At 43.0% G+C, this 27,239-nt stretch overlaps 1 protein-coding gene across 1 annotated transcript in view; it reads left to right on the top strand.

The window, feature by feature from the left end:
• Positions 1-20,359, top strand: part of MBOAT1 (membrane bound O-acyltransferase domain containing 1) — a 109,849-nt gene extending 89,490 nt beyond the window's left edge. Inside the window, exons 9-13 of the mRNA XM_032861628.1 lie at positions 1,100-1,203; positions 3,534-3,598; positions 5,854-5,986; positions 8,043-8,194; positions 19,109-20,359. Coding sequence (XP_032717519.1) covers positions 1,100-1,203; positions 3,534-3,598; positions 5,854-5,986; positions 8,043-8,194; positions 19,109-19,235 — 581 coding nt within the window. The 3' untranslated portion in view covers positions 19,236-20,359. The remainder of the gene's footprint in view (positions 1-1,099; positions 1,204-3,533; positions 3,599-5,853; positions 5,987-8,042; positions 8,195-19,108) is intronic.
• Positions 20,360-27,239: the final 6,880 nt, after the last annotated feature.

The following is a 27,239-nucleotide window of genomic DNA, read 5'->3' as shown; positions in this document are numbered from 1 at the left end:
TTGTTGCTGCTTGTATTTTTTTAGCCATCCTGACAGGTTGAGGTGACATTTCATTGCTGTTTTGATTTGCAGTTTCCTGATGCTGAGGGATGTTGAGCATCTTTTCATGTGTCTGTTGGCCATCTGGATGTCCTTTTAGGAGAAATGCCTGCTCACATCTTCTGCCCATTTTTTAATGAGATTACTTGGTTTTTGGGGGTGTTGAAGTTTATTTTTTAAATAAAATATTCTAACAATTAACAAACTAAGTGAAAAGAGACAATTAACCTTTTGGTCTTCATAATAAAAGTATGTTGATTTCATCAGATCTCTATTTGATTACAACATTGCATAATTAAGGAATTAGAAACATTATTCTCATGGCAGGGGGACATTTTCTTACAGTTCTGTGAAGTGGAATAAAGATGGAAACGGGAGCTTTCTCAAACTGAGTGTGGGTAGGATGCTTTGGTAATTGGGTCCATGTGTGGTCTCCATGGTGGCCGGCCCTGAATTCACATCTCTAGCTCTGCTCTTTGTCTTGTGCTCTAAGCTTTTCTAACTGTATCTTGGCAGCCCCGGCTAATACCTACTGGCATGTCATGCTTAATACGTCCAGAATGAGCTCCAATTTCACTTTCAGAGCTGGTTCTCCTCCGGACTTAATGCTGTGCCATTCATTTGATGCCATCTTTAATGACAGCTCTTGGACCTGTCCAAGTCCCCTCAGTTCCCTTTTTCTTTTGGCCTCTGCTTCTGAGCTTAGACATCTCCCCTTACATCAAGTGGGTCACTAACTCCCGTTGCTTTGTTCTGATTCATTTTTATTTTATTTTCATTTTGCGTTGTAGGAGGATCTCTTGCCTTCTTAATAAGCAGGCGCACACTAAATGCTAGTGAATGAATATAAATGAATGAATAAAAATTAAGGCCACCAAAGAGCGCAAAAGGTTTCTGGGATTTATAATGGTACCAGGTCCTTTCAATTGTTTTCGTTTCTTTTCCAAGGAGAAACTACTGCCTATCTCTCAATCTGAAAGCTAGACAGACATTTAATATCTCTTAAAGCAGCAATGTGACTTTTGTTCCATATCTTAATGTGTTGTTTTAAAAACTACAGCCGATGCAGTGAATAACGCAGCTGGCTTTGGGTTCAGCGGAGTGGATAAGGATGGGAATTTCTGTTGGGATCTGCTTTCTAACCTAAACATCTGGAAAATCGAGGTGAGTCTATTACACTTTTGAATTAAGCTCCCATGGGGAATAAAGCAAATGGTTTGCTTTCAGTGGTATCCCTGTGAGCTCTTCCTCAGAGTGTCCAAGGGAAAACGATCGGGGCATTCCAGGTCCAGCAGGCTCCTAGACGTTCTGCGTCTTAGAATTTTTTCCCATCTTTTTACAGATACCCACTTTCTTGACAGTTGTAAAGGTTCAAAGCATGACATGCGGAAATCTGTAAAAGAGCCAGGAAAAGCTTTCTGTGGTTTACATTCCTGTTCTCTCAACTAGAAAGTACAAATGTCATTTTCTCTTGTTTTGCGGTCTTTCTTCAGTCAGGAGTACGGATGGGAAGCTCCTGTATTTAGATTTTGAATATTACAAACATTCTCTGTGGTCCCTTTTAAAACATTTCTAATCCAACTGCTTTTAAGAAGAACAGCCATGGCACATAGCTTTTAGGCCACTGGAATCCATGTGGTTTTTATCTTTCGTTGGCTTTGTTCTTGGACCACACCTCTGAAGATGAGGACATCTTCAGAGGTGGGCTTTTTGGGCACATCATTCTTGGTTTTCCTGGCATTGTGAGCAGAATGGAAGGCTCCGTCTTTGACCCGTTCCTCCTTGCTGCTGGGTGGGAGTAAGGACAAGGTTCTCAACTTACAGAAGGACTGATTCTCTAGCCAGGTGACTCAGATGTGCTGTTGGTCGTGGTTTTCCCCCACCACAGGGCAGGCGGGTTGCCACTGGGGAGTGAGCAGGAGGGGAATGTACATTTAGAGCAAGAAACCAGGAATGTGGAGACTGACCACCTGCTTCCCGCTAGATGGACGCTTGGCCAGAAGGAGACATGGCAGATGTTCTCCCCCTTCTTGATGCCTGACTTGTTTCTTCATCTTAACTGGCTTAAACCAAGTTGCAGTCTCCGGAACCATTTCTCATTTTTGGAAAAGCAGTGTAGATAATCTGCAAGGTTCTCCTTTCTATACAGATGACGATCCGAGGCAGTCCAAATGTGTTATGACTTCGCTCCCTTTTCCCACTGAAACTTTCTCTTCCTCAAAAGTCTTGGATCACTGCTGGCTGCCTCGGAGCGCTGTGGATACTTGTACTTTCCAGAGGCTCCCTTTTGCCTTTGGCTGCCCACCAGTACACCAAGACACAGTCCTTTCACTGTGGGATATGGTCTGGGCAAAGGGCTAAGCTATGAAGTTATATCCTTATTACTAAGGAAAACTAGATGGGGAGTTTGCATATTTGGTAAAGGTCATAGCAAAGAGCTAAGAAAAACCAAGGAAATCTGATTTAGCTAAGGTACATTGAAGCTGTGCATATAACATTAGCCAGCAGACATAAATAACACCCTCTGGCTTTTGAAATAAAAAGTCATAATACAATATCTAGCCTCTATCTAGCTCCATCCATCCATCCATCCATCCATCCATCCATCCATCCATCATCATCTCCTCTCTCCTCCTCTCCAAACATACTGTGTTAGGCCAGTCAGTGTGTGGGCTAGGATTTTCTTATGGTTGAAATAGAAAAAAGTGGCACTTCCACCTTTATTAGAAATTCCAGTTCTTGAATGTTTGCTTTATGCTTTCTAATACCAGCCTTTGATAAGACCTTTTTTAAAGAAAAATTTTAATTAATTAACATTTATTTAATGAGAAAAACCACTTGATGGCTTATTTTAGAATCTCTCTTCTTTGGTACCTGTATCATTGCCAGTTGGGTGATGTTTTCTTTTTGTTTTGTACTGAGTCCCCTTCATGCATGAAATCGCTCACTATTCTAATATTCTAAATATTAGAATTCTAATTGTTGTATTCTAAATACAACTGGAAACATTTGAACCTGAGTGGCTATTTGTAGAATAAGTTCACAAGATAGACCTTAGTTTATAGACGGCTACATAGCGAATGATGACAATTTCAGGCTGTCTCCAGAAAGGCCCTAAATTGACACAATCAAACTTTTCCTGCGGTGAAACCTCTTTGAGACTGTTTAGTTTTAAAACTCAGATGACTTAAAAAAAAAATTTTTTTTTAAACCAGAGTGGAAGAAGAACCTACACGGCATTCCTGCCGTCTTCCTATAACTTGAAAATAAATTTTGAGGGAAATGAAGACTTTGCAAGCCAAGTTCTGGTGCAAAGTCAATCTTACAAATACCGGAAAATTTTACTGTGTAGGATGGAACAGCTGATTTACTCTTGACGGAGGAGTCTCCGTTGAAATAGCACATCTCTGGCTGCCAGGGAAATTCTGGGGATGACTTTCCATTCCTTGGGGTATTTTTAAAGCTAATGATAGGTGTTATTTTCTTCTTTCTAGACCGCCACAAGTTTCAAAATGTACTTAGAAAACTGGAATATTCAGACAGCGACTTGGCTAAAACGGTAAGGAAAATACAAATGACCTCATCCCTCATGGCACTGCGATAGGTTTAGATGGAAGTCACCAGATGACCGGCTGCTCTGCCAGCCATGATGCGGTCACCCAACACTTTTGTTGTGTATGAACGTCTATGCCCTGGAAGTGGAAAAGTAGGAAAGGGGTGATGTAAGGCGGTCACAGTGCAGTGTATTTATTTTACCGAATCTCTTCATAGTGCTGTTCCTGGGTATCAGCCACTCACTTCCTATTCATAGCAATCCCACGAGAGGTTGATAGTCAGCCCCACTTTACAGATGAGGAAAATGAAACACAGAGAGGTTAGGTCACTTGCCCAGAGTCGCATAGACGATGACGACTAGAGAAGAGCCCCAACAGACCGTCTCCAGGGCCGGGCTCTTAAACCTCTGTGTTGTGCCCCCTCTTACCTAGAGGGGGGAACATTGCTCAGACGTCAAGCAGGGTCAATGTCAGCAGCAAATCACTGATGATCTCCATTTACACCGAGCATTAGAGGCTTTGTGGTACCCCAGACAGTTATGCTTTTTCACTTTGTGTTTTTTGTTCATGTTTCTGTCCTTTTGTTTCTCTACACATTCCAAAATTGGAAACCTCACTTAATATAGAACTAGTAATATGCTATCCTCGAAGCAGCAAACTCTAGCTCCTGTGTATTCCTATCTTATGAGTGCAGGGAGAGTATGAAACTATCAGGCTGGAGATCCTGTTTTTTGATCCATAGCGTTTTTCACAGGTCACAACGTGGGGGTAAGACAAGGTATAGTAACAACTCCAAAGTGAGCTCATGGTCTGTCATCTGAAGGTTGATCTGGACATGCGATTTTGGGAAATTTGCACCTATTATTGCTATTAATTTTGTCAATACTTTTTTATTTTTAAAGCTTTTATTTGACAGAGAGCAAAAGAGCACAAGCAGGAGGAGTAACAGAGAGGGAGGGGGAGAGAAGCAGGTTCTTGCTGAGCAGGGAGCCCACTGCAGGACTTGATCCCAGGACCCTGGGATCATGACCTGAGCTGGAGGCAGATGTTTAACTGACTGAGCTACCCAGGAGCCCTGTATTTTGACAATAATTTTAGCCTAAAACTCTATTTCTGTATATTAGGTAATCCAGTGTACCAAGGATAGGTTTAGATGGAAGTCACCATCTCCATTAGGAGTTTATGTTCTAAGATGACTGAACATACATGAGCACATAATAAATGAATAAACTATTAAAAAATCATTTTAGAAAATGAAATATCTTATTTGTACTAACAATAAAGAGTGTAAGAAACAAATACCTGGGCAAACTACCCCGTTTTAAAGAAACATTGCAAGGGGCATCCCAGTCCTGTGTTTCTCCCCCCAGATGCATTCTCTTTCTTTGTATGAAAAGGGAGCCATAATCTCCAGTCTGAGTTCAGATCGGTTACTTTTGACAACCCATACAGAGCTGCATTGGTGTTTACTATTTGAATTCCTATTTTATTTTGTATTTGGGTCCTCTTGTTTACTAAACCACATATTGCCATTGGCGATTTGTAGATTGAATTTAATAAACAACCAAGGGTCAAAGATCTTCATGTTATCTGCAGACAACTTCCAAACCCTCACAGTATCACTTTTTAAAGCAAATTCATGGATTGAAATCCTGTGGACACTGTAAGATCTGAAAAGTCATGTAGCTAACACACTGATTTTGTGCTAGAGTCATTGCCAAGAGAGAGGAAAACGTTTGCTGTGTTGGCTAGTTTGGTGGCAAAGGGGTCATGTTGGAAAGATGAATTAATTTTGATTAGATGAGGATATCTGCTTCTAAAGATGCTATCTGGATAAAAATTTTTAGTGCCAGTGGCACTTAACCATAAGTATTCCTGATAGATTAGGGTATTGGTGGAATAAGGTTCTATAAGGCATAGAGTGACCACTTGGACTTTTTTAGATATAATTGGATTTAAATAATTAAATATTATTAGATAGATTTATATAATTTATTCGATATAGTATGATGATGTCTAGATCATTTAGTTCCATGCAGATCAAAGGTTGAAACTTCATATTCCTTTCCCCAAATGATTGGACTTTAATGGCCTGTCTGGTAGCATTCATAGCATTCAGGACATGGAGTTCAGGCTGCTGGGATTGTATTGGAAGTCCCTGACAGGCAATTGATCAAATGATTTTTGGATGGTCTGAAGACGCAAGCATAGGTAGACGCTTCTGGTCTGACCCGTAACTCGTGCCCTCCTCTCTCCATAGAGTATGCTATGAACGGGTTCCTTGGTACCCCACGGTGCTAACCTTCATCTTGTCTGCCCTGTGGCATGGTGTCTATCCTGGATACTATTTTACCTTCTTAACTGGAATTCTCGTCACAGTAGCAGCTAGAACGGTAAGCTTCTTTTGGTTGTAGGAGCTTTTCCTTAATCATCTGATGCCTCTATTCACCATTAGAGAAATACTTTGATATATAGAAATTGTGGGCCATAAAATGAACTATTTACATGTTATTTATAGATGGTGTTTGCAAAACAAAAGGAATTTTAGGGGTAATGAATGTGTAATACCTTAAAAAGATGAAAACTTTTTTAAAAAGAGAGCATGTGAGCGCGTGAGTGGGGGTGGGGGGGTAGAGGGAGAAGGACAAGCAGACTCTGTGCTAAGCATGGAGCCTAACTTGGGGCTTGATCCCACAACCCTGAGATCATGACCTGAGCCGAAACCAAGAGTTGGATGTTCAGCTGACTGACCCACCCAGGGACCGATCTCTTTAGAGGCTGAGAATATTTTTAATCATTAAACAGAAAAGTCTGCCGATTACAGGTGAAGATTAGTAATTGGGGTTCTATAGGCTTCATTTTTCTTATAGTCCTCTTAATTTCTTAGTTCATTAGCCTAAGTTTAGAAATAATTCACAGTCTGTGCAGACGGTAAACTTGTAATCATTGGAACTGTGTTGTCAGAGATTGCTCTAACTTTTCATGCTCTCAGGCCTGAGAGGCCAGTAAATGTGTGTAAAATTCTTTGTGAATTTTATAAATTTGGTTCTCTAGGTTTTTGAGGTAGCCTTCAGTTTGTCCTAGAGTGTTCCTATCATCTGCTGGGTATAGAGTAGGATGATAAAGACATAAAAGATATGCCTACCCTTAAAGAACGAGATGAGCATGAATGTAAGAAATTGTAGCTCAGCCCATTCTGATTGTCCAATAGGGTTTTGTATTTGATTTAGTCACAATTTGAAAATGATCATGGCTTTCCTTATTCAGATGCCAGGAATTTTTAATGACATTTTCAAACTCTATTTTGGGGGTGAATTTAGGAGCTCCAACAGAGCTATTCACTCATTCTTTAATTCATGTATTCTATGACTATTTCTGGAGCCCGCCTATGTGCCAGTTTAGGTTCTAGGCACTGTGATACCCCAGTGAACAAGAATCCCTTCCCAGCGGAATTCTTGTTTTAGTTAGGTGAACGTTTGCTGGAATATATGTGTGAACAAGAATGATAACTGTTTACAACTTATGCTGATCAGTGTACTTTTCGAATAAAGTATGTATTGTACATGGGAAACAGAACACATTTTCTCTTCTGCCATTCATCTACCTACTTAGATTATAAAAGTAAAGAACAGATGGCTGGGACACACTAAAACAAGGACGAGAATTTTAATATATCCAGAGTATTATTCCTGAAGATGTCTTTAGCTCTGTGATCTCAGCTGGTATAAAAGCATTGATTTATATCAAGCCTTTCTTTTGGATGGCCTGGAAATATTTTTTGCAAATGAGTTAGGTAGAGGGTAGAGAGGGTTGATAGAACAGGCTTCCCAGGAGAACGAACTCAGTAATAAAATGTCTTACAGGCTTTCTGATACCACTCATGCATTCCCACTGGAGGGAGCCTCTGGCTCTCTCTTGAACTTGGGGCCAAGAAGTTTTTAACCTACCTCAGAGCATGCCATTGTTTTAGCTGTGCCTTTGATTCTTGGATCTGGGAATTAGGTTTCTTTCTGGAGGCCCATCTAGTCCCATATGTCAAAAGACCTACAAATTAATTATGGGAAAGCGAAATTTTCCATAATTAAAATTGTATCAGATTAATGTTTGCTGACATGGAATAAGATTTTTGATGCATTACTAAGTGGAAAAAAAAAAAGGCTAGAAAATCCATGCCATCAGTGAAAATACAAATATGGGTATGTATGAGTAGAGAAAGGCTTGGAAGGTTATGTGCCAAGTTTATAAACTGCTTTTTCTGAGGAGAGGTCCAAAAAATAAATTTTTTGGCTTAGTTCTTTGGACATAAGTATTTTTATAATAATAATAAAAACCATAATGGTACTTTGGATCACCTGTATTCCTGAAGTATACGGCCTACGTGCACAAAATAAAAGTTTTTATTTTTCATACCCACCCCCCACCCCCGGTTTTGCCTTCCTTGACTTGCAGGTGAGGAACAATTTCCACCATTACTTCCGTTCCTCAAAAGCCCTCCAGGGCGCATATGATGTGGTCACCTGGGCGGTCACTCAGCTGGCAGTCTCTTACACCGTCGCACCCTTCGTCATGTTGGCTGTGGAGCCAACCATCAGCTTATACAAGTGAGTTTCCATTGTTCTCGGGGGCTGTGTTTGACTTGGGGGTTGGTGAACTGGATCCCTCCGTGTTAAGAGCTTCTAAATCCAGCTTCGACGTGAAAATGTCCATAGACAGCTTCGAGAGGAGTTGCTTATCTGAGGGATCCCAGCAGACACCCAGCAGTACCCCTGAGCGAAGCTGGTGGTGGGCAACCCTATGGATATTCCTGACATAATGAAGGGACGCTAGGACCATGAATTTTGAAGGGCTACGTCTGGATTATAAGCTCAAGAGGGTGAATGTGCTTTCCTTGCTGCTTCTTCCCAGGGTCAGGCTATGTTGGAGTGTCAGGGGGCATCCTGAGCGCAGGACAGAGGCAGGTAGCAGCTGGTGTTCACATGAGGAATTTATGGTGTGAGCTGGGGGTGGGGGGTGGAGGGGAAGAGACAGACCAGACCGGAGATGCCAGGCCTTTACAGTCAACCCCCAGGGGTCCTGAGGAACTCTCAACCTATTCTCTCGCTTGCTTTTGCCATTTCACTGAGGTTGATAGAGTGTGTTTCTACTATTGCCAAGTGGTTGTGTGACCTGGGGCAAGTGATGACGCTCTTACCTGGCTTTTCTCACCTACAAGTGAGGTTAAGAGTAGACTCAGTCACAAAGTGCCCTTTTAGGATTGAAATGAGGGAAACGTGCAAAGGGCTCAGCCTAGTCCCTGGCGTACGGTCTGTACTCGGTGGGCACGGACTTGTGTGCACTGACTGAGAGCTTGCCCCGGCCTTTGTAGGTTACTCTGAAGTCCTTGCTCTGCTTTAAAACCGAACAACACAAACAGGCCCTACTCCTCAGTGGGGGTGTTTCCTCGTATTGTCCCACGGGTCAGAAACGATCAGAGCGGCGTTTCCTACTCAATACACAGATAGCAAGGTCTAGAAGTAGAGAGATTGTTTCTCCCCCCACCAGGTTATAGGAAAAGAAGGTGGAGGGAAGTATGTATTTCTAGGGAAGTCTGTTTCCGTACCACCACGTAGCTCGTAGGAGTTATGTCAGTATGACGTGGAAGCTGAGCTGGTTTATGCACAGATGTTTCTAGACAGGGGATGCCAGAATAGCCGGAAGAATTCTAGTCTCCAGCAACGGGAGCTCAGAGTGTAGCTGCTACAGAGGGAGGAGCACGAACCCTTTGAGCTCTGGAGTAAGAACATTGAAATTGAGCTCCCTCTTCGGAGAGAAATCCCCCCTGTAAATACCCCCCGCTTCACTGAGCTCCCTCTGCTGAGAGATAGCCCCCCTGTCACTATCTGAGAGATATCCCCCCTCTCCATACCCTCTTTTCACGGAGCTCCCTCTTCTGATGATATCTCCCATCAGTACCTCCCTTCACTGAGCTCCCTCTTCTGAGAGATATGACCCATACAACTCTCAGAGAGCTATCCTATCTGAACCCCCCCCATTCACCGAGCTCCCTTTCCTGATATCCCCCGTAAGTAACCCCCTTCACTGAGCTCCCTCTTCTGAGGGATGTCCCCCCTCTCCATACCCTCCCTTCACTATATCATATTTCTTACATATAAGAAATTCTTATATATAAGAATTTATAATTTATATATGTAAGAACTATAGACTTTACAGATATATTAGATAGCCCCCCATACCCTCCCTTGTCACTCCTCAACCTTAACTGAGCTGTTTGTTTTTTTTTTAAAGATTTTATTTGTTTATTTGACAGAGATCACAAGTAGGCAGAGAGAGAGGAGGAAGCAGGCTCCCCACTGAGCAGAGAGCCCGATGCAGGGCTCCATCCCAGGACTCTGGGATCATGACCTGAGCTGAAGGCAGAGGCTTTAACCACTGAGCCACCCAGGTGCCCCTGAGCTGCCTCTTCTAAGAGCTATCCCCCCTCTTCCTAACCTCCCTCTTCTAGAGATATCCCCACTGTCAGTACCCCTCTTCTGAGAGATTCACTGAGATCCCTCTTCTGAGAGATTTTCCTTTTGTCACTACCTTCCCCTTCACTGAGCTCCCTAAGAGATAGCCCCCCTCTCCCTACTCTTCCTTCACTGAGCTGCTGCTTCTGAGAGATATCCCCTTGTTACTACCCCCTTCACGAGCTCCCTCTTCTGAGAGATATGTCCCCTGTCACTACTCCCCTTTCACTAAGCACCATCTTCTCAGAGATATCCCCCTGTCAATACCCCCCGATTCACTGAGCTCCCTCTTCAGAGATAACCCCCTCAGTATTTCCCTTCACTGAGCTTCCTCTACTGAGTGATTTCCCCTTTGTCACTACACTCCCTTTCACTGGGCTCCCTCTTCTGAGAGATATCCCCCTTCACTGAGCTCCCTCTAAGAGAGAGATCCCCCATCTAAATACCAACCCTCACTGAACTCCCTCATCTGAAAGTGATCCTCCTGTCACTACCCCGCCTTCACTGAGTTCCCTCTTCTGAGAGGTATCCCCCTGTCACTAACCCCCTTCACCAAGCTCCCTCTTCTGAGAGATATCCTCCCTGTTAGTAACCTCCCTTCACGGAGCTCTCTCTTCTGAAATACACTTCCTTATCAGTACCCCCTCTTTACTGAGCTCCCTCTTCTGAGTGATATCCCCCCGCTCCATACCTTCCCTTCACTATATCAGATATTTCTTATATATTTTTTATTTATATATATGAGAATTTCTTATATAATAAGAATTATGGACTTCTCTATACAGATACATCAGATACCCCCCATACCCTCCTTTTCACTACTCAATCTTAACTGAGCTCCCTCTTCTCCCTCCCCCCTGTAACTACCCCCCCTTCACTGAGCCCTCTCTTCTGAGAGATACCCCCTCTCAGTACTTCCCCTTCATTAACCTACCTCTTCTGAGATACTTCCCTGTGAGTAACCCCCTTCACTGAGCTGTCTTTCCTGAAAGATATCGCCCTTGTGAGTATCCCTTCGTTGAGCTCCCTCTTCTGAAGAGATATCCCCCCGTCACTGAGAGATATGCCACATATCCTTACCCTCCCTTCACTGAGCTCCCACTTCTGAGAGATAGCCCCACTCTCCCTACCCTCCCTTCACTGAGCTCCTTTTTCAGAGAGATATGCCCCGTCAGTACCCCCGTTTCACTGAGGTCCCTCTTCTGATATCCCCCCCCATCATTACCCTCACTTCACTAAGCTCTGTCTTCTGAGAGATCCTCCCTGTCAGTACTCTCCCTTACCAGAGCTCCCTCTTCTGAAATACTTTCGTCAGTACCGCCCCTTCACAGAGCTCCTTCTTTTGATATCTCCAGTCATTACCCGCTTCATTGAGCTCCCTCTTCTGAGAGATATTCCTCTGTCACTACCTCCCCGGCACTGAGCTCTGTCTTCTGATATCCCCCCTCTCCCTACCCTCCCTTCACTGATCTCCCTCTTCTGAAAGATATCCCCCCTGTCACTAACCCCCCTCACTGAGCTCCCTCCTCTGAGAGGTATTGCCCTGGTCAGTACCCCTGCTTCACTGAGCTCCCTCTTCTGAGAGATTTCCCCTTTCTTACTACCCTCCCCTTCACTGATCTCCCTCTTCTGAGAGATACCCTCCACTCCCTACCCTCCCTTCACTGAGGTCCCTCTTCTGAGTGATTTCCCTTTGTCAATACCCCCCTTCAATGAGTTCCCTCTTCTGAGATACTCCCCTGTCAGTAGCCCCCTTCACTGAGCTCTCTCTCCTGAGAGATATCCCCCTCCATACCCTCCTCCATACCCTCGCTTCACTGAGTTCCCTCTTCTGAGAGATATCCCCACTTAGTACCCCCATTCACTGAGCTCCCTTCCTGAGTGATAACCCCTGTGTGAGTACCCCTCCTTCACTGAACTCCCTCTTCTGAAAGATATCCCCCTTGTCGGTACCCTCCCTTCGCTGAGCTCCCTCTTCTGAGATATAATCTCCTTGTCAGTACCCTCTCTTCACTGTGCTCCCTCTTCTGAGAGAGATTCTCCTGTCACTATACCCCCTTCACTAAACTCCCTCTTCTGAGTGATACCCCCTGTCAGTACCCCCTTCACTGAGCTCCCTTTCCTGAGATACAGCCCCCTCTCCATACCCTTCCTTCACTGAGCTCGCTCTGCTGAGAGATATCCCCCCGTCAGTACCCTCCCTTTACTGAGCTCCCTCTTTGAGAGATATCCTCCCTATTCATAATGAGCTCCTTCTTCTGAAAGACATCCCCCCTGTTACTACCTTCCTTTCACTGAGCTCCTTCTTCTGGGAGAAATCTCCCTGCACTACCCCCTTTCACCGAGTCCCTCTTTTGGGAGATGGCCTCCCTGTCAGTACACAGGCTCGATATGTTCCTTCTTCTGAGAGCTCTCACCCCTCTCCGTAACCCCCTTCCCTGAGCTCCCTCTTCTGAGAGATATTCCCCCTCTCCCTACCCTCCTTTCACTAAACTCCTTCTGAGAAATATACCCCCTCTCAGTACCCTCCCTTCACTGAGCTCCCTCTTCTGAGAGAGATCCTCTCTGTCAGTACCCAAATTCACTATGCTCCTCCTTCTGAGAGCTAACTCCCCTCTACGTAACCCTTGTCACTGTGCTCCCTCTCAGAGATAAATTCCCCCTCTGACTAACCCTCTTCACTGAGCTCCCTCTTCTGAGACATAACCCCTCATCACTATCTGCCTTCACTGAGCTCCTTCCTCTGATAGATATCCCCTCTCTCCCTACCCTCCTTTCACTGAGCTCCCTCTTCTGAGAGATATCCCACCTGCAATAACACCCTTTCATCGAGCCTCCTCTTCAGAGATATCCCCCATGTCAGTACCCTCCCTTCATTGATCTCCCTCTTCTGAGAGATATCCCCCTCTCAGTACCGCCCTTCACCAAGTTCCCTTTTCTGATACCCCCAACCCCCATCAGTAACCCCCTTCACTGAGCTCTTTTACCTGAAAGATGTCCCCCTGTGAGTACCCTCCCTTCACTGAGCTATCTCTCCTGAGAGATATCCCCCCTCCCTACCCTGTCTTCACTGAGCTCCCTTTCCTGAGTGATTACCCCCATGTGAGTACCCCCGACTTCGCTGAGCTCCTCTTCTGAGAGATATTCACCCTGTCAGTACACCCCTTCACTGAGCCTATTCTATTGAGAGATATCCCCCTGTCAGTACCTTCTGTCACTGAGCTCCCTCTTCTGAGAAATAACTTCCTTGTCATTAACCCTCCATTCATGTTGCTCCCTCTTCTGAGATACCCCCACATCAGTACCCCCATTTCACTGAGCTCCCTCTTCTGAGAGATATCCACTCCCGTCACTCTCTGAGAAATATCACCCCTCTCAGTACCCTCCCTTCATGGAGCTCCCTCTTCTTTTGGTAACCCCAGTCATTATCCCCCCTTCACTGAACTCCTCCTCCTTTGAGATATCCCCAGGTTAGTACCCTTCTGAGATATATCTGTCTTCTGAGAGATATCCCTCCTGTTAGTAACCCCCCTTCACGGAGCTCCATCTTCTGATAGATATCCCCTTGATACTACACCCCTTCACTGGGCTTCCTGTTCTGGTAGATATCCCTCCTGTCCATACCCTCCCTTCACTGTTTCAGATACTTGTTATATATAAGAAATTCTTATATATATAAGTTAAAAATACTTATATATAAGAAATTATAGACTTCACTATACAGATACATCACATATCCCCCCTCTCCATACCCTCCCTGTCACTACTCAACCTTCACTGAGCCCCCTCTTGAGGGATATCCCCTCTATCACTACCTCTTCTGAGAGATATCCCCCCATGAGTACCCTCCCTTTATTGAGCTCCCTCTTTGAGAGATATCCCCCCTATTCATAACCCTGCTTCACTGAGCTCCTCCTTCTGAAAGATATCCCCCCTGTTAGTACCTTCCTTTCACTGACCCTGTTTCACTGAGCTCCCACTTTTGAGACATATCTTCCCTTTCAGTACACGCACTCAGTACGTTCCTTCTTCTGAGAGCTAACCCCCCTCATGAAGCTCCCTATTGAAGATATTCCCCTTCTGAGTAACGTTATTCACTGACCTCCCTCTTCTGAGAGATATCACCCCTGTCAGTAACTCTGTTCACTGAGCTCCCTCTTCTGAGAGATATCCCCCCTCTCCCTACCCTCCCTTAACTGAGCTCCCACTTCTGGGAATATACCATCTATCAGAACCCCCTATCACTGAGCTCCCTTTCCTGAGAGATTTTACCTTTGTCACTACCCTTTCCTTCAATGAGCTCCCTCTTCTGAGAGATCTCCCCCTACTCCCTACCCTCCCTTTTCTGAGATATACACCCCTCTTAGTAACCCCCTTTCCCTGAGCTTCCTCTCCTGAGATACCACCCCCCATCAGTAACCCCCTTCACTGAGCTCTCTTTCCTGAAAGCTATCCCCCTGTGAGTACCCTCCCTTCACTGATCTCCCTCTTCTGAGAGATATACCCCCTTCTCCCTAACCTCTTTTCACTGAGCTGCTGCTTCTGAGAGATAACCCCCTGTCACTACCCCCTTCATTAAACTCCTTCTGAGAGACATCCCCGGGTTAGTACCCCCTTCACTGAGCTCCGTCTTCTGATAGATACCCTGCACGTTACTACCCCCCTTCACTGGACTTCCTCTTTTGAGAGATATCCCTCCTGTCCATACCCTCCCTTCACTGTTTCAGATACTTGTTATATATAAGAAATTCTTATATATATAAATTAAAATTCTTATATATAAGAAATTATAGACTTTGAGGGATATTCCCCTCTATCACTACCTCTTCTTCACTGAACTCCCTCTACTGAGATATCCATCTCTGTACCCCCCTTCAGTGAGCTCCTTCATTTGAGAGGTATTACCTTGTTATCCCCTTGTTATTACCCCCTTCCCTGAGCTCCCTCTTCTGAGAGGTATCACTCTGTCAGGAGCCCTGCTTCACTGAGTTCCCTCTTGTGAGAGATTTTCCCTTTGTCACTACCTTCCCCTTCACTATCTCCCGCTTCTGAGAGATATTCCCCTGTCACTATACCCCCTTCACTGAGGTCCCTCTTCTGAGTGATAGCCCCCATGTCAGTAACTTCCTTCAGTGAGCTCCCTCTTCTGAGACACTCCCCTGTCAGTAACCCCCTTCACTGAGCTCCCTTTCCTGAATGATACCCCCCCTCTCCATGCCATCCGTTCACTGAGCTCCTTCCTCTGGGAGATCTCTGCCTGTACTACCCCCCTTTCCCTTACCTCCCTCTTTTGAGAGAGATCCTCCCGGTCAGTACACACACTCCTTATGCTCCTACTTCTGAGAGCCAAACCCCCTCTCTGTAGCCCTTGTCACTGGCTCCCTGCTAGAGATATTCCCACTCTGAGTTATCCCCTTCACTGAGCTCCCTCTTCTGAGAGTTATCCCTCCTCTCCCTACCCTCCTTTCACTGAGCCCCCACCTCTGAGGGTTACTCCCCTTGTCAGTAGCCTCCCTTCATGAGCTCCCTCTTCTGAGAGATCTCCCCTCTCAGTACCCCGTTCCACTGAGCTCCCTCATTTGAGAGGTGGTCCCTGCCCCCCACCTGCTCTGCCCTGGCTCTCAGCTGGCTTTCCCCCTCCATGCTCACCCTGAGGGCAGGCCCCTTCACACACAGCCCATCTTCTTGCCCCTGAATCTGTGACCTCCAGCCAATATTCACCCTTTCTAGTCTACATTTTAACATTGAGCTGGTTTTGTTAGCGCTCTTGCTAGCAAGTCGTACCTCTCTATGCCCCAGTATTCTAAGTGCGTGATACTGCTGAGTGGGTGACTTTTTTTTTTCACGTGGTAGCAGAAACTCAATACCGTTTCATACCTTATGTTTGCTGGGCACCGTTCTAGAAGCTGGTGAGAACGTAGTGAGACTAAAAGAGACATCAGTCAGTCCTGGTCCCACGGAGAGGCTAGTTTGATTAAGGAGACAGGCATTAATGGACCAATTTTAACTACTCACTGAAATTGTTCTCTGAGTAAATGGTACAAAGATCAGACTCCGACTGGCCATCCGGGGCAGCCTTGGGGTGAAAGTGGCCTTTGGGCTAAGACCTGGGCTACAGAGGAGGCATGACAATGGACACAGCGTGTGAGGTTGGGAGGGTGGGGGGGCGAGCTGGAGCACTCCCTACTGTGCTCCAGATGCAGGGAACAGCATAGACAGGCCCCTCGTGCTAGAGGAGGTCTGGCACTGAAGCCCCAAGTGCCATGAGTGTTGGCAGAGGGTAGACTCCGTGGTAACTAGCAGTGAGCTGGGGGAGAGAGAAGCAGGGGTCAGGATCCCTGTTTATCCTTGCAGGAAGTGGAAACTCAGAGTGGGTAATTGAAGAAAAAAGTGTTTTCAGCATCTCTTAAGAGAATCACTGAATCTGATGGAAGAAATGAAAATGGAATTGTCTTTTAGTGGAGGTGGGTCTGGTTACATTCCAGATGCGTTCCCCACTTGGGGCTAATTGTGTAACCAGCAGTGAATGGCAGGTGTATGCAAATCGGCTTCTCAGTCTGTCCTTCGCTGCTTAACATTTCAATTTCAGACGTGCTTTATTTTTAAACGTAGTCAGTTTTCAATCTATTGTGACTTCATAGCTTTAAATTCCTCCCTAATCTTCTTTCTTCTAAGCTGTAAGTGAGTCCCAAGTGAGCACTTCAGTGTGTTATGAAAGAACCTGTCCTCGCTCAGGATGCTGGAACTAAGTACAGACAGTGAATTCAATAACAATTTCTTACCGTTGTGGAGTCTGGGAAGTCCAGGATCAAGGCGCCCCAGATTCAGTTTCTGGTGGAAGCTCTCTTCTGGGCTTAAGGAAGGCTGCCTTCTCACCGTGCCCTCACTTGGCAGAGAGAAAGGAGAGAGAGAGACACACACACACACACACAGACAGCTTCCGCTCTGGTTTCTATTTTCTTATAAAGGCACTAATCCCATCATGGGGACCCCACCCAACCAGATTACCTCTCCAAGCTCTACTTCTCCAAATACCATCATGTTTAGTCCATAGCAGAACCTTGCTGTGAACTCGTTTTGGAAAGCAAAACTATATACGTTAAGTAGATGACCCTTAAATTCACGTGCAAGGATGTTAGAATTTGTATAGATATTTTTGTAGATAAAAAGTCCTTGAGCATGGGAACTGTGCCTTGTTCATCTGTGCATCTGGAGTACCTAGATCAGTCCGAGTGTGCTCCATAAATGTTGTTTTTCCATAATAAAAAGATAAAATAGGTCTTAAAATTTTAGAAAAATATGGCGGGTCAGAATAGGTTTCTAAACTTTGCCAGGGGTTTGAAATATTTTTCCCTTGACTCCTAAAATATTTCGCTTTAACATAATTGTTCCAATGTAGCTCTAATCACATAGGAGAGGTTATGGCAAAATGCAAGAGCAAAGTATACAGATGTGCAGGCTGAAATCTATGCCTGTTGCGAACCCTAGTTTACACCTGTTGAGCTAGTGTGTCTGTCTGTAGAATTTTTTCATTCTCTGTGTTCTGGTTTAGACAATAAATGAGTTGCTCACTTACCTGGGGCTGGTTCGATTCCGGGAGCCCCTCATGCCCACTTTTACTTTCCATGGTTTCAGTCATGGTCATTTGCTCTCCAGAGACTAATGATCCTCCTTCTGATGTATTTGGTCAGAAGGTCAGTCATAGCCCCACGCTACTAATTTAATCATCTCCCATCAACACAAGAAGGGTGAGTACAGTACCACTATACTGGATTTTGAGAGAAGAGACCACATTTTCATAGTATGTGATTATAATTGTTCTATTTCATTATTAGTTATTAATCTCGTACTGTGCCTAATTCATAAACTCTACCATAGGTAGGTACATGTAGGGCAAACATAGTATACAGTATACAGAGGGTTCAGCACTATCCACAGTTTGAGACATCCACTTGGGGGTTTTGAAACCTGTCCTCCAGCTCAGTGGGGGGAAAGTATACCCTTACCTTGTATACTTGTCTTGTTTCCCATCCCCCCGAAGTAAGATATGGGGGCTTTGCCTTTTTGTAGATCCTTGTTTAAGCTTTGTACACCCTAAGCAGTAAATGCTTATTGAGAGAATGAGTGAAGATGTGTTCCCTTCTGTTAGAAGTCTTGACTATTCTGTAGACATTTTGGGGGAAATTTAGGGAATAAGTAAATTATCAGATTCCGGGGGCGCCTGGGTGGCTCAGTGGGTTAAAGTAAATTATCGGATTCCAATGTGTCTGACCTTATGATCACAGAAGCTGAAGAATGACACATGAATCCATTGTTGGTCTTTTCCCCTCCTTTTAACATTACTTTTCCCTTGCTTTTCAAATAGCATTGGAGAAAGCCTAAGTCAGTCTTTCCAAAAGGATCTAGAACAATTGTACAAATGCAAGCTGTTTCTAATCAATTACATTTACAGATACGCCCAGTATGGTCTACTTTGTGCTCAGCATGCTGAACACATTTACGCAATAAAAGTCCCACAGACTCAAAAGCAACACTTGTTTCTTATTAGTTTGGATGAAAGCGATTTTCAGAGTTATGGAGTAAGCTTTGAAAATCTGGATTCTTCTGGCTCCTAACACACACAAGAAGAACCCCTTATGCTTGAGTACATCAGCTAAAGTGTAAGCTGTGTTTTTGTCTAGGGAACAGAATATAGGGTTTGCATTTTCCTGTATCCTCATATATTTTGAGTATTAGGGGATTCTGACTGTCTGTTGTGGGATTAATGTTCTTCGTCTGCTTCTGGCAGCAGGACAGTACTATGTGTCTGTCTGCAGACAGGCTGATGAGTTTGCTGTACCCAGTTCTGTGGCTTTGGCCCTTCTGTGGCTTGCTCACCTGCTGGAGGTTTCCGCGGTGTGGACTGAAGCCGGTCACTTGCTGGACTGCAGATGGTGTGATCACACCTATGCGACATTTCCCGTTTGTATCCTTGTGTGCAATTTAATTTTTGTGTATGTTTTATTCTAGGTCCATGTATTTTTATTTACACATCATAAGTCTCCTGATAATACTCTTTCTGCCAATCAAACCACACGCTCATATCCAGAGGCAGCCTCAGACTCCGAACTCCGTTAATAAGAAAAAAAAAGACTGATCCCTCCAAGGAAGCCGAGCAAGTAAAACTGCAAAATGTCACAAAGAGGAGATCAAAGACTCAAGGGTTCGCCAGGGACTTGGAAGTGATGTTTACATGCACTTTTTTTTTTAAGTGCAGGGAGTATTTTATAAAGCCTTTTATATGATTAAGTCAGCCATGTCCAGTTGATTTAATATTTCCGAGGACATTTGATTGGTGTGGAGACTGTGCTGGCTTTGTAGACAGAGACTAGCCATTCTGGGCTGCTGGGTCTTTGCTTTTCTGGCATGATTTCCCATCCCTGGAACCCGGACATCTGCTCCAGAAGGCAGAAGGTGGTTGCCAACAGAACTTGTCTTCCAGAACATACCCAGCCAGACACAGTTGTTCCTCGGGAAGCTGCAGACCCTTTGAGCACAGTGACTACACAGAAGACCGTGGAGGAGAGGATCCTGCAAGAGGAGCCAGGAGGACTTGTTGTGAACACTTCAATGGACTGAAAGGCATGCCCTGAAGTAGGCTGCATTTTTTTTTTTTCATCGCAGGGATAGAATGCTTCTCTTTTTCCTTTGAACTGAGCCAAGATTGGAAATCAGAAAGTCTCCTGTGCACGTACCCCAGGAGTCTAGGAAGGGCTACTATTTTCCATTTCACATGTGCCCTCTGCCTTGCCCAGGGATGGCCTTGAGAAACACCCAAATGTTTGCACCACCAAAGGCAGCAAAATGTCTTTTAAATAAGTAATTAAAAAAAAAAAGTAATTTAAAATTATATAGAAGCTTGGTAAGAAGCAACAGACATTTTTCTCTTTGCTCCCCTCATTTCATAGAGGTGTGAATGATCATGGCTGTGATGACACGTGGGCTGGTTTTCACTTTTCTGATTTTGCAGCTAATGAAATTGGACTGTTTTAGTTGAATCTGAAGATCATTTTTATCTTTGTTATGAATGTGCTGTGGTTTCTTTCAGGGACTCCTCTTGGGTAGTAATTCTATGTGGGAGAAAGAAACATGGTATTAAGTGTGCAAAACAATAATGGTGATGCTGATAATTACATGTTGCAATGGTGTGCCCTCAAATAGATGCCTTGGGAGAAGAGAACCTGTTCAAATCAGATGGTCAAAAATTGGTTGCATACTGAATGAATACTGTGTTTCTATATAAAGGAAATGTTTCCGAACAGAAAGGCTATTTTTTGTTTCTGGGAGTGGAGACCACACATTCTGAAGCATGTGTGTATATTTGTGTGTTTCAACAAATATGCACAAACTTAAGGTTTTACTTGTTCAAATTTGAGCGCTTATAACATGATCATTTTGTCCTCCATGTCAGGCACTTGGACGGTTTGGGTTTTTGGTTTGATTTCCTATCTTCATTCCCAACTTTGCAGGTAGGCTTAAACCCCTTTTTACAGACGAGGAAATGGAGAATCAGAGGGACGTTTGCTTACTGTCCCCACGGTCACAAAGTTAGTGATGAAGCAGAGATTAAAATCCAGGCAGTCCCCAGAGAGCTGCTGGCAGTTGGCATTTCCAAGAGGTATCCTTCTGCTTCTTCTCATAGTACAATGACATGTGAAGTGATGGCTTGTTTTTGAAGAGGTTGATGGTGCTGGGGGAGAATATTAGAACCTGAACTCTAGGCCTTATATAAAATAATGGATAAAAAGCAGCACATTTTGGCCAGTGTTTGAGGCTCACCCCAATTTACCCAGGTAACCTTGAGGCAATCCTACCTCTTGGTCCACAAAGGATGTTATAGGGGAGGGGATATAGATGCTTAAAATCTGTCTGGATCCTTTTCCAACAGGAACATTTTGAGGCTCAAGACCCAGAAAAATGCATACTAGTAAAAATGGTATATAGTACCACAGGCACAAAGTGTATTGTTATAGTGAAATCTTTGAACTTGCAATATGGTTTATCTTCAGGTTTCACTGTATTTAAACATTTTCATTTCTAAGAGAAGAATTTTGGTAGCAAGAGGAGGTAATCTCTAGAGTGACCAACCATCTTGTCATGCTAATGACTCTGCTGACCCTTCAGTCCTGGGCACACATGGACCATTGGTCCCTCTAGTGTCTGCTAAGATTACTTATTTATTACTGAATGGAATCAAAGTCAAGACTTTGGAATCTGGGCTTATAGGTGTTATAGGTCAGACAGTGCTGGGCCCTTCGGCACATTTTTCTTATTGAGGGGCTTTATTCAGTGCAGACCTGTTTCCTTTTATGCACATCACTTTCTTGTGCTTTGCAGATACTGCATTTTTTAGAAATTGAGGATTCATGGCAACCAGATGTCAAGCAAGTCTATTGGTACCATTTTCCCAACACCACTGCTTATGTCTATCACATTGTTGGTAATTCTCACAATATTTCAGACTTTTTAATTATTTTATATTTGTTCTATCTAGTGATCTGTGATGTTACTGTTACAACTATTTTAGGGTGCCATGAAGCACACCCAACTAAGACAAGGAGCTTACCTGAGAAATGTGTGTGTTCTGACTGCTCCACCAACCAACTGTTCTCCACCTCTCTACCCCTCCTCAGGCTGGGGTCCCTGTTCCCTGAGACACAACAACACTGCAACTAGGCCCATTAATAACCCAACAAGGGCCTCCAAGGGTTCAAGTCAAAGGAATAATCACACATCTATCACTAAGTAAAAGCAAGAAATAATTAAGCTCAGTGAGGAAGGCATGCTGAAAGCTGAGAGAGGCTGGAAGTAGGCCTCTTGCACCAAATAGCCAGCTGGTGAATGCAAAGGACAAGTTCTTGAAGGAAATGAAAAGCGCTATTCTCGTGAACATATGGGTGATAAGAAAGCAAAAGTCTTATTGCTGATATGGAGACAGTTTTAGTGGTCTGGAAAAATGAAACCATCCCTAACTCTGCAACTCTCTGAAGGCTGAGAGAAGTGAGGAGGCTGCAGAAGGAAAGTTTGAAGCCAACAGAGGTGGGTTCATGAAGGTTAAGGAAAGAAGCCTCCTCCATAAAAGAAAAGTGAAGCAGCAGATGCCGATGGAGAAGTTGCAGGAAGTTCTCCAGATCGAGCTGAGAGAGTTAAGGAAGCTCCACTCAACAGCCGATTTTCAATGTAGATGAACAGCCTTCAGTTGGAAGAAGATGCCGTCTAGGACTTTCACAGCTACAGAGAAGTCAGTTCCTGACGTCAAAGTTTCAAAGCACAGGTTGAAACTCTTGTTAGGGTCTAATACAACTGCTGACTAAGTTGAATCCAATGCCTATTCACCTTCCTGGGACTCCGTGGGCCCTTAAGAATGATGTTAAATCTACTCTGCCTTTTCTCCATAAATGGAACAATGAAGCCTAGATGACAGCACATTTTTACAACATGGTGTCCTGAATATTTGATGCCCACTGTTGAGACCAATACTCAGGAAAAAAGATTCTTCAAAACATTACTGCTCATTGACAATGTACCTGGTCACTCAAGAGCTGGACAATGAGATGAATGTTGTCTTCAGGCCTGCTGACAAAGCATCCATTCTGCAGCCTATGGCTCGGGGCTGGGTGAGGGGTGAGGGTGAGGGTCATTTAGACTTTTAAGTCTTATTAAGTAATAACATTTCATAATGTCTAGCTATTATAGTTAGTGGATTCTTGTGATGGATCTGGGCAAAGTAAATTGAAAACATCTGGAGTTCTGGTCCAAGATGGTGACATAGGGAGACCCTGAGCCAACTTCCTCCCTGGATACACCAGACTTACACCTCTTGATAGAGCAATTCCTCCTGAAGTACTGAGGGGTGACTGAACAACTTCTGTACAGCAAAAGATAAGACCACATAGATGGTGTTGGCAAAAGAGGTGGAGACATGATAATGAAGGGAATCCTCCTTCCTTAATGTTCCTTAAGGAAACTGCAGAGGGGAAGAATGGTATTGAGGGACCTTAAGCAGAGTCATTCGCCATGGGTGAGGAAAAAAGCTATGGTTTAAAAGACCACCTAGAATATAAAGGAACTGGCCCTAGAACATGCCAAATAACTGAGGATTGCTGCAACTTCCTCAGGGTTGCACTGGCTGGTGAGTACCATGGTCTGCATTCTCCTTCCTTCTTGACAGCACAGATGGGAACAGGGTTCTGGCATGATAGCTGGCCTGCCACCTCAGGAAGCCCTGGGCCCCGAGTCCATACCAGCCCCGGATTCTCTGGGGCGCAGGTAAAAGCCATGGCTTGAAGGATCGATTTGGAATGTAAAGGAGCTAACCTTAGAATACTGCCAAATCGTAGGGGAGCTGATGGAGCCTTTAGGTCACAGAGGCTGATGAGCACCATGGTTAATGTTCTTTTGCCACCATGATAGCATTGGTAGGATTAGGGTTCTGGGCCCACTCTGGAGGCTATAGCCTCAGTGAGCCCCAGCACCTAGCCCACACTGGCTTCAGCTATCCCACTAAGATGGGCCCAGCATGGCACATACCATGACACCCCTGGTTGACACTCACTATAGACAGCCAGCCTTCTCACCAAGGTGGTACAGGCACAAAGCACCCCAGAATAATCCAGGCCTATCTGAAAGAAAAAACCTACAACCAAGAATACTCTACCTGGCAAGATTATCCTTCAGAATTGAAGGAGAGATAGAATTTCTGACACAAAAATTAAAAACGTTCATCACCACTAAACTGGCCTATAAGAAATGTTAAACGTACTTCTTTGAATGGAAAGTAAAAGGTCATAATTAGAAGAAAATTATAAATAAAAAGATGCAAAGTGGGACAACATATGTATAGGATGTGGAAAGGGGAATAAAAAAATTCTTTTAGATAGTGTTCAAACTTAAGTGACTATCAACTTAATAGAGTTTTTTATATATATGTACATATATAAAACTGTCTATATTAAGTTGATAGTCACTTAAGTTTAAACACCATCTAAAAGAACTTTTTTATTTTATATGTACATATATGTGTGTGTGTGTGTGTGTGTATGGATGTTACATGTGGACCACATGCTAACCACAAACCCAAAACCTATAATATACATGCAAAAAAAATAGAGAAGTAAGAGTGTAACACTACAGAGAGTCATCAATCATAAGAAAAGAGAGCGAGAGAGACACATAGCAAGACTACCCAAGAGGGGAAAAAAAAATGACCAGGAAACAATGAATAAAATGGCAGTAAGTACATACCCATCAATAATTACTTTATATGTAAATGGTGGAAAGGTCAGAGATGTTCTTCAGCAGAAGAATGGATAAAGAAGATGTGGTTCATATATACAATGGAATATTACCAACCATCAGAACTTGCATCGACATGGATGGAACTGGAAGGGATTACGCTGAGTGAAGTAAGTCAAGCTGAGAAAGACAATTATAGGGTATCACTCATATGTGGAACACAAGGAATAGCACGGAGGACCACAGGGGAAGGAAGGGAAAACTGAATGGGAAGAAATTGGGGAGATAAACCATGAGAGACTCTGGTCTCCAGGAAACAAACTGAGGGTTACAGAAGGGAGAGGAGTAGGGAGAAAGGGTAACTGTGTGATGGGTATTAAGGAGGGCATGTGTTGTGATGAGCACTGGGTGTTAAAGAAATTAATAAAAAATAAAGGTCCAAAGGGGGAAAAAAATGTAAATGTTCCACTTAATAAACATAGGGTAGTTAAATGGATTAAAAAAGAAAGACCCATCCATATGCTGCCTACCAGAGTCTCATTTCAGATAAAGACACATACAGACTGAAAGTAAAGGACTGAAAAAAAAAATTCCATGCAAATGGGAAAAAAAAAACCAAACCAATGTAGCAATTCTTATATCAGAAAAAATGGACTATAAAACAAAGACTATAATGAGGGACCATGAAGGACATTACAGAATGATAAAGGGATCAATCCAAAAAGAGGATATAACAATTGTGAATATCTGTGCACCCAACATTGGAACGCCTAAATACATAAAGCAAATATTAATAGACATAAAGGGAGAAACTGACAGTAAGATATTTTAACACCTCATTTACATCAATGGATAGATCATCCAAGCAGAAAATAAAAAGGAAATGGTATCTTTGAATGAAACATTAGACCACATGGACTTAACAGAACATGTACAGAACATTCCATACAAAACCAAGAGAATACATGTTCAAGTTCATATGCAATATTCTCTAGGACAGATCACATGTTGGGCCACAAAACAAGGCTTAATGAATTTGAAAAGGTTGAAATCATAATCATTTTTTATGACCATAATGGGTTGACACTAGAAATCAATCATGAAAAAAATGAAAAAATACAAACACGTGGAGTCTAAACAACATGCTATTAAATGACCAATGGGTCAGTGAAGAAATCAAAGAGAAAATTAAAAAAAGATACATGGAGACAAATGAAAACACAATCGCCAAAATCTTTGGCACACAACAAAAGCAGTTTTAAAAGGGAAATTTAGGAGCACCTGCATGGCTCAGTCGGTTGAACATCCAGCTCTTGATTTCAGCTCAGGTCATGACCTCAGGGTCCTGGGATTGAGCCCCAAATCGGCTCCATGCTCATGGGGAGTCTACTTTAAGATCCTCTCTTTGCCCCTCCCCTTGCTCTTTCTATCTCTAAAATAAGTAAGTCTTTAAAAAAAGAACGGAAATTCATAGTAATACAGGCCTACCTCAAGAAACAAGAAAAATGTCAAATAATCTAACCTTACACCTAAAGAGACTAGAAAACAAACTCAAAGTTTAGTAGAAAGAAGAATATAAAAATCAGGGCAGAAATAAAGATCTTTCAATAACCACAAAAGATCAGTGAAACCAAGATCTGGTTCTTTAAAAAGGTAAAATCGATAAAACTTGAGCTAGACTCATCAAGAAAACAAAAGTGGGAAAAGAACCCAAATAAAACTTGAAACAAAAGAGAAGTAACTTCTGATATGACAGAAATACAAAGAATTTTAAGAAACTACTAGGAAAAATAATATGCCAACAAACTGAACAACCTAGAAGAAATAGATAAAGTTCTAGAAACATACAATCTTCCACAACCGAATCAGAAAGAAATAGAAAATTAAAACAGACCAATTAATAGTAACAAAATTGAATCAGGAACCTAAAAACTCCCAACAAACAGAAGTCCAGGACCAGGTGGTGTCACAGGAATTCTACCAAATATTTAAAGAAGTTAAATTCTTATTATTCTCAAAATACTAAAAAAAAAAAAAAAAAAGAAGATGCAAGAGAGTTTCTGAATGCACTCTGTGAGGCCAGCATTACCCTGATAATCAAAACCAGACAAAAGCACAATAAAAAAAGAGAACGATAAGCCAATATCCCTTATGAAAATAGGAGCAAAAATTCTCAACAAAATACTAGTAAATCACATTCAACAATATATTAAAAGAATTATTCACCACTTACCAAGTGGGCTTTATTCTTGGGATGCAAGGATGATTCATAATTGCAAAAAATAAAAGTGATACACAACATTAATAAAATGATGGATTAAAAATAATATAATCATTTCCCCCTGGGGAAAAAAATATATGTTTATAAAAAATAAAATTAAAAAAAAATAATATAATCATCTCAATAGAGAAAGCATTTAACAAAATAAAACATCCATTCATGATAAAAACTCAATGAATTGGGTTTAGAGGGAACATACATCAACACATTAAAAGCCATCTATGAAAAGCCCACGGCTAACATCATACTGGTGAAAAAGTCTTTCATTTAAGATCAGGAATAAGGCAAAGATACCTACTTTCACTACTTTTATTCAGCATAGTACTGGATGTCCAAGCTACAGAAATCAGAGGTGAAAAAGAAAGAAAAGACATCCAAATTAGTAAGAAAAAGTTAAATTGTCACTATTTGCAGATGACATGACACTATACAGAGAAAACCCTAAAGACTCCACCTGAAAATTATCAGAATAAATGAATTCAATAATGTTGCAGTATACAAAATTAATATAAAGAAATCTGTTGCATTTCATTACACCAATAATGAACTAGCAGAAAGAGAAATTAAGAAAACAACTCCATTTAC

Source organism: Lontra canadensis, unplaced genomic scaffold (assembly GCF_010015895.1).
Source record: "Lontra canadensis isolate GAN:19392208 unplaced genomic scaffold, GSC_riverotter_1.0 scaffold21, whole genome shotgun sequence".
NCBI classification, from domain to species: Eukaryota; Metazoa; Chordata; class Mammalia; order Carnivora; family Mustelidae; genus Lontra; species Lontra canadensis.
Note: the sequence above shows the minus strand (reverse complement) of the source record. Positions and strands in the feature narration are given on the sequence as shown.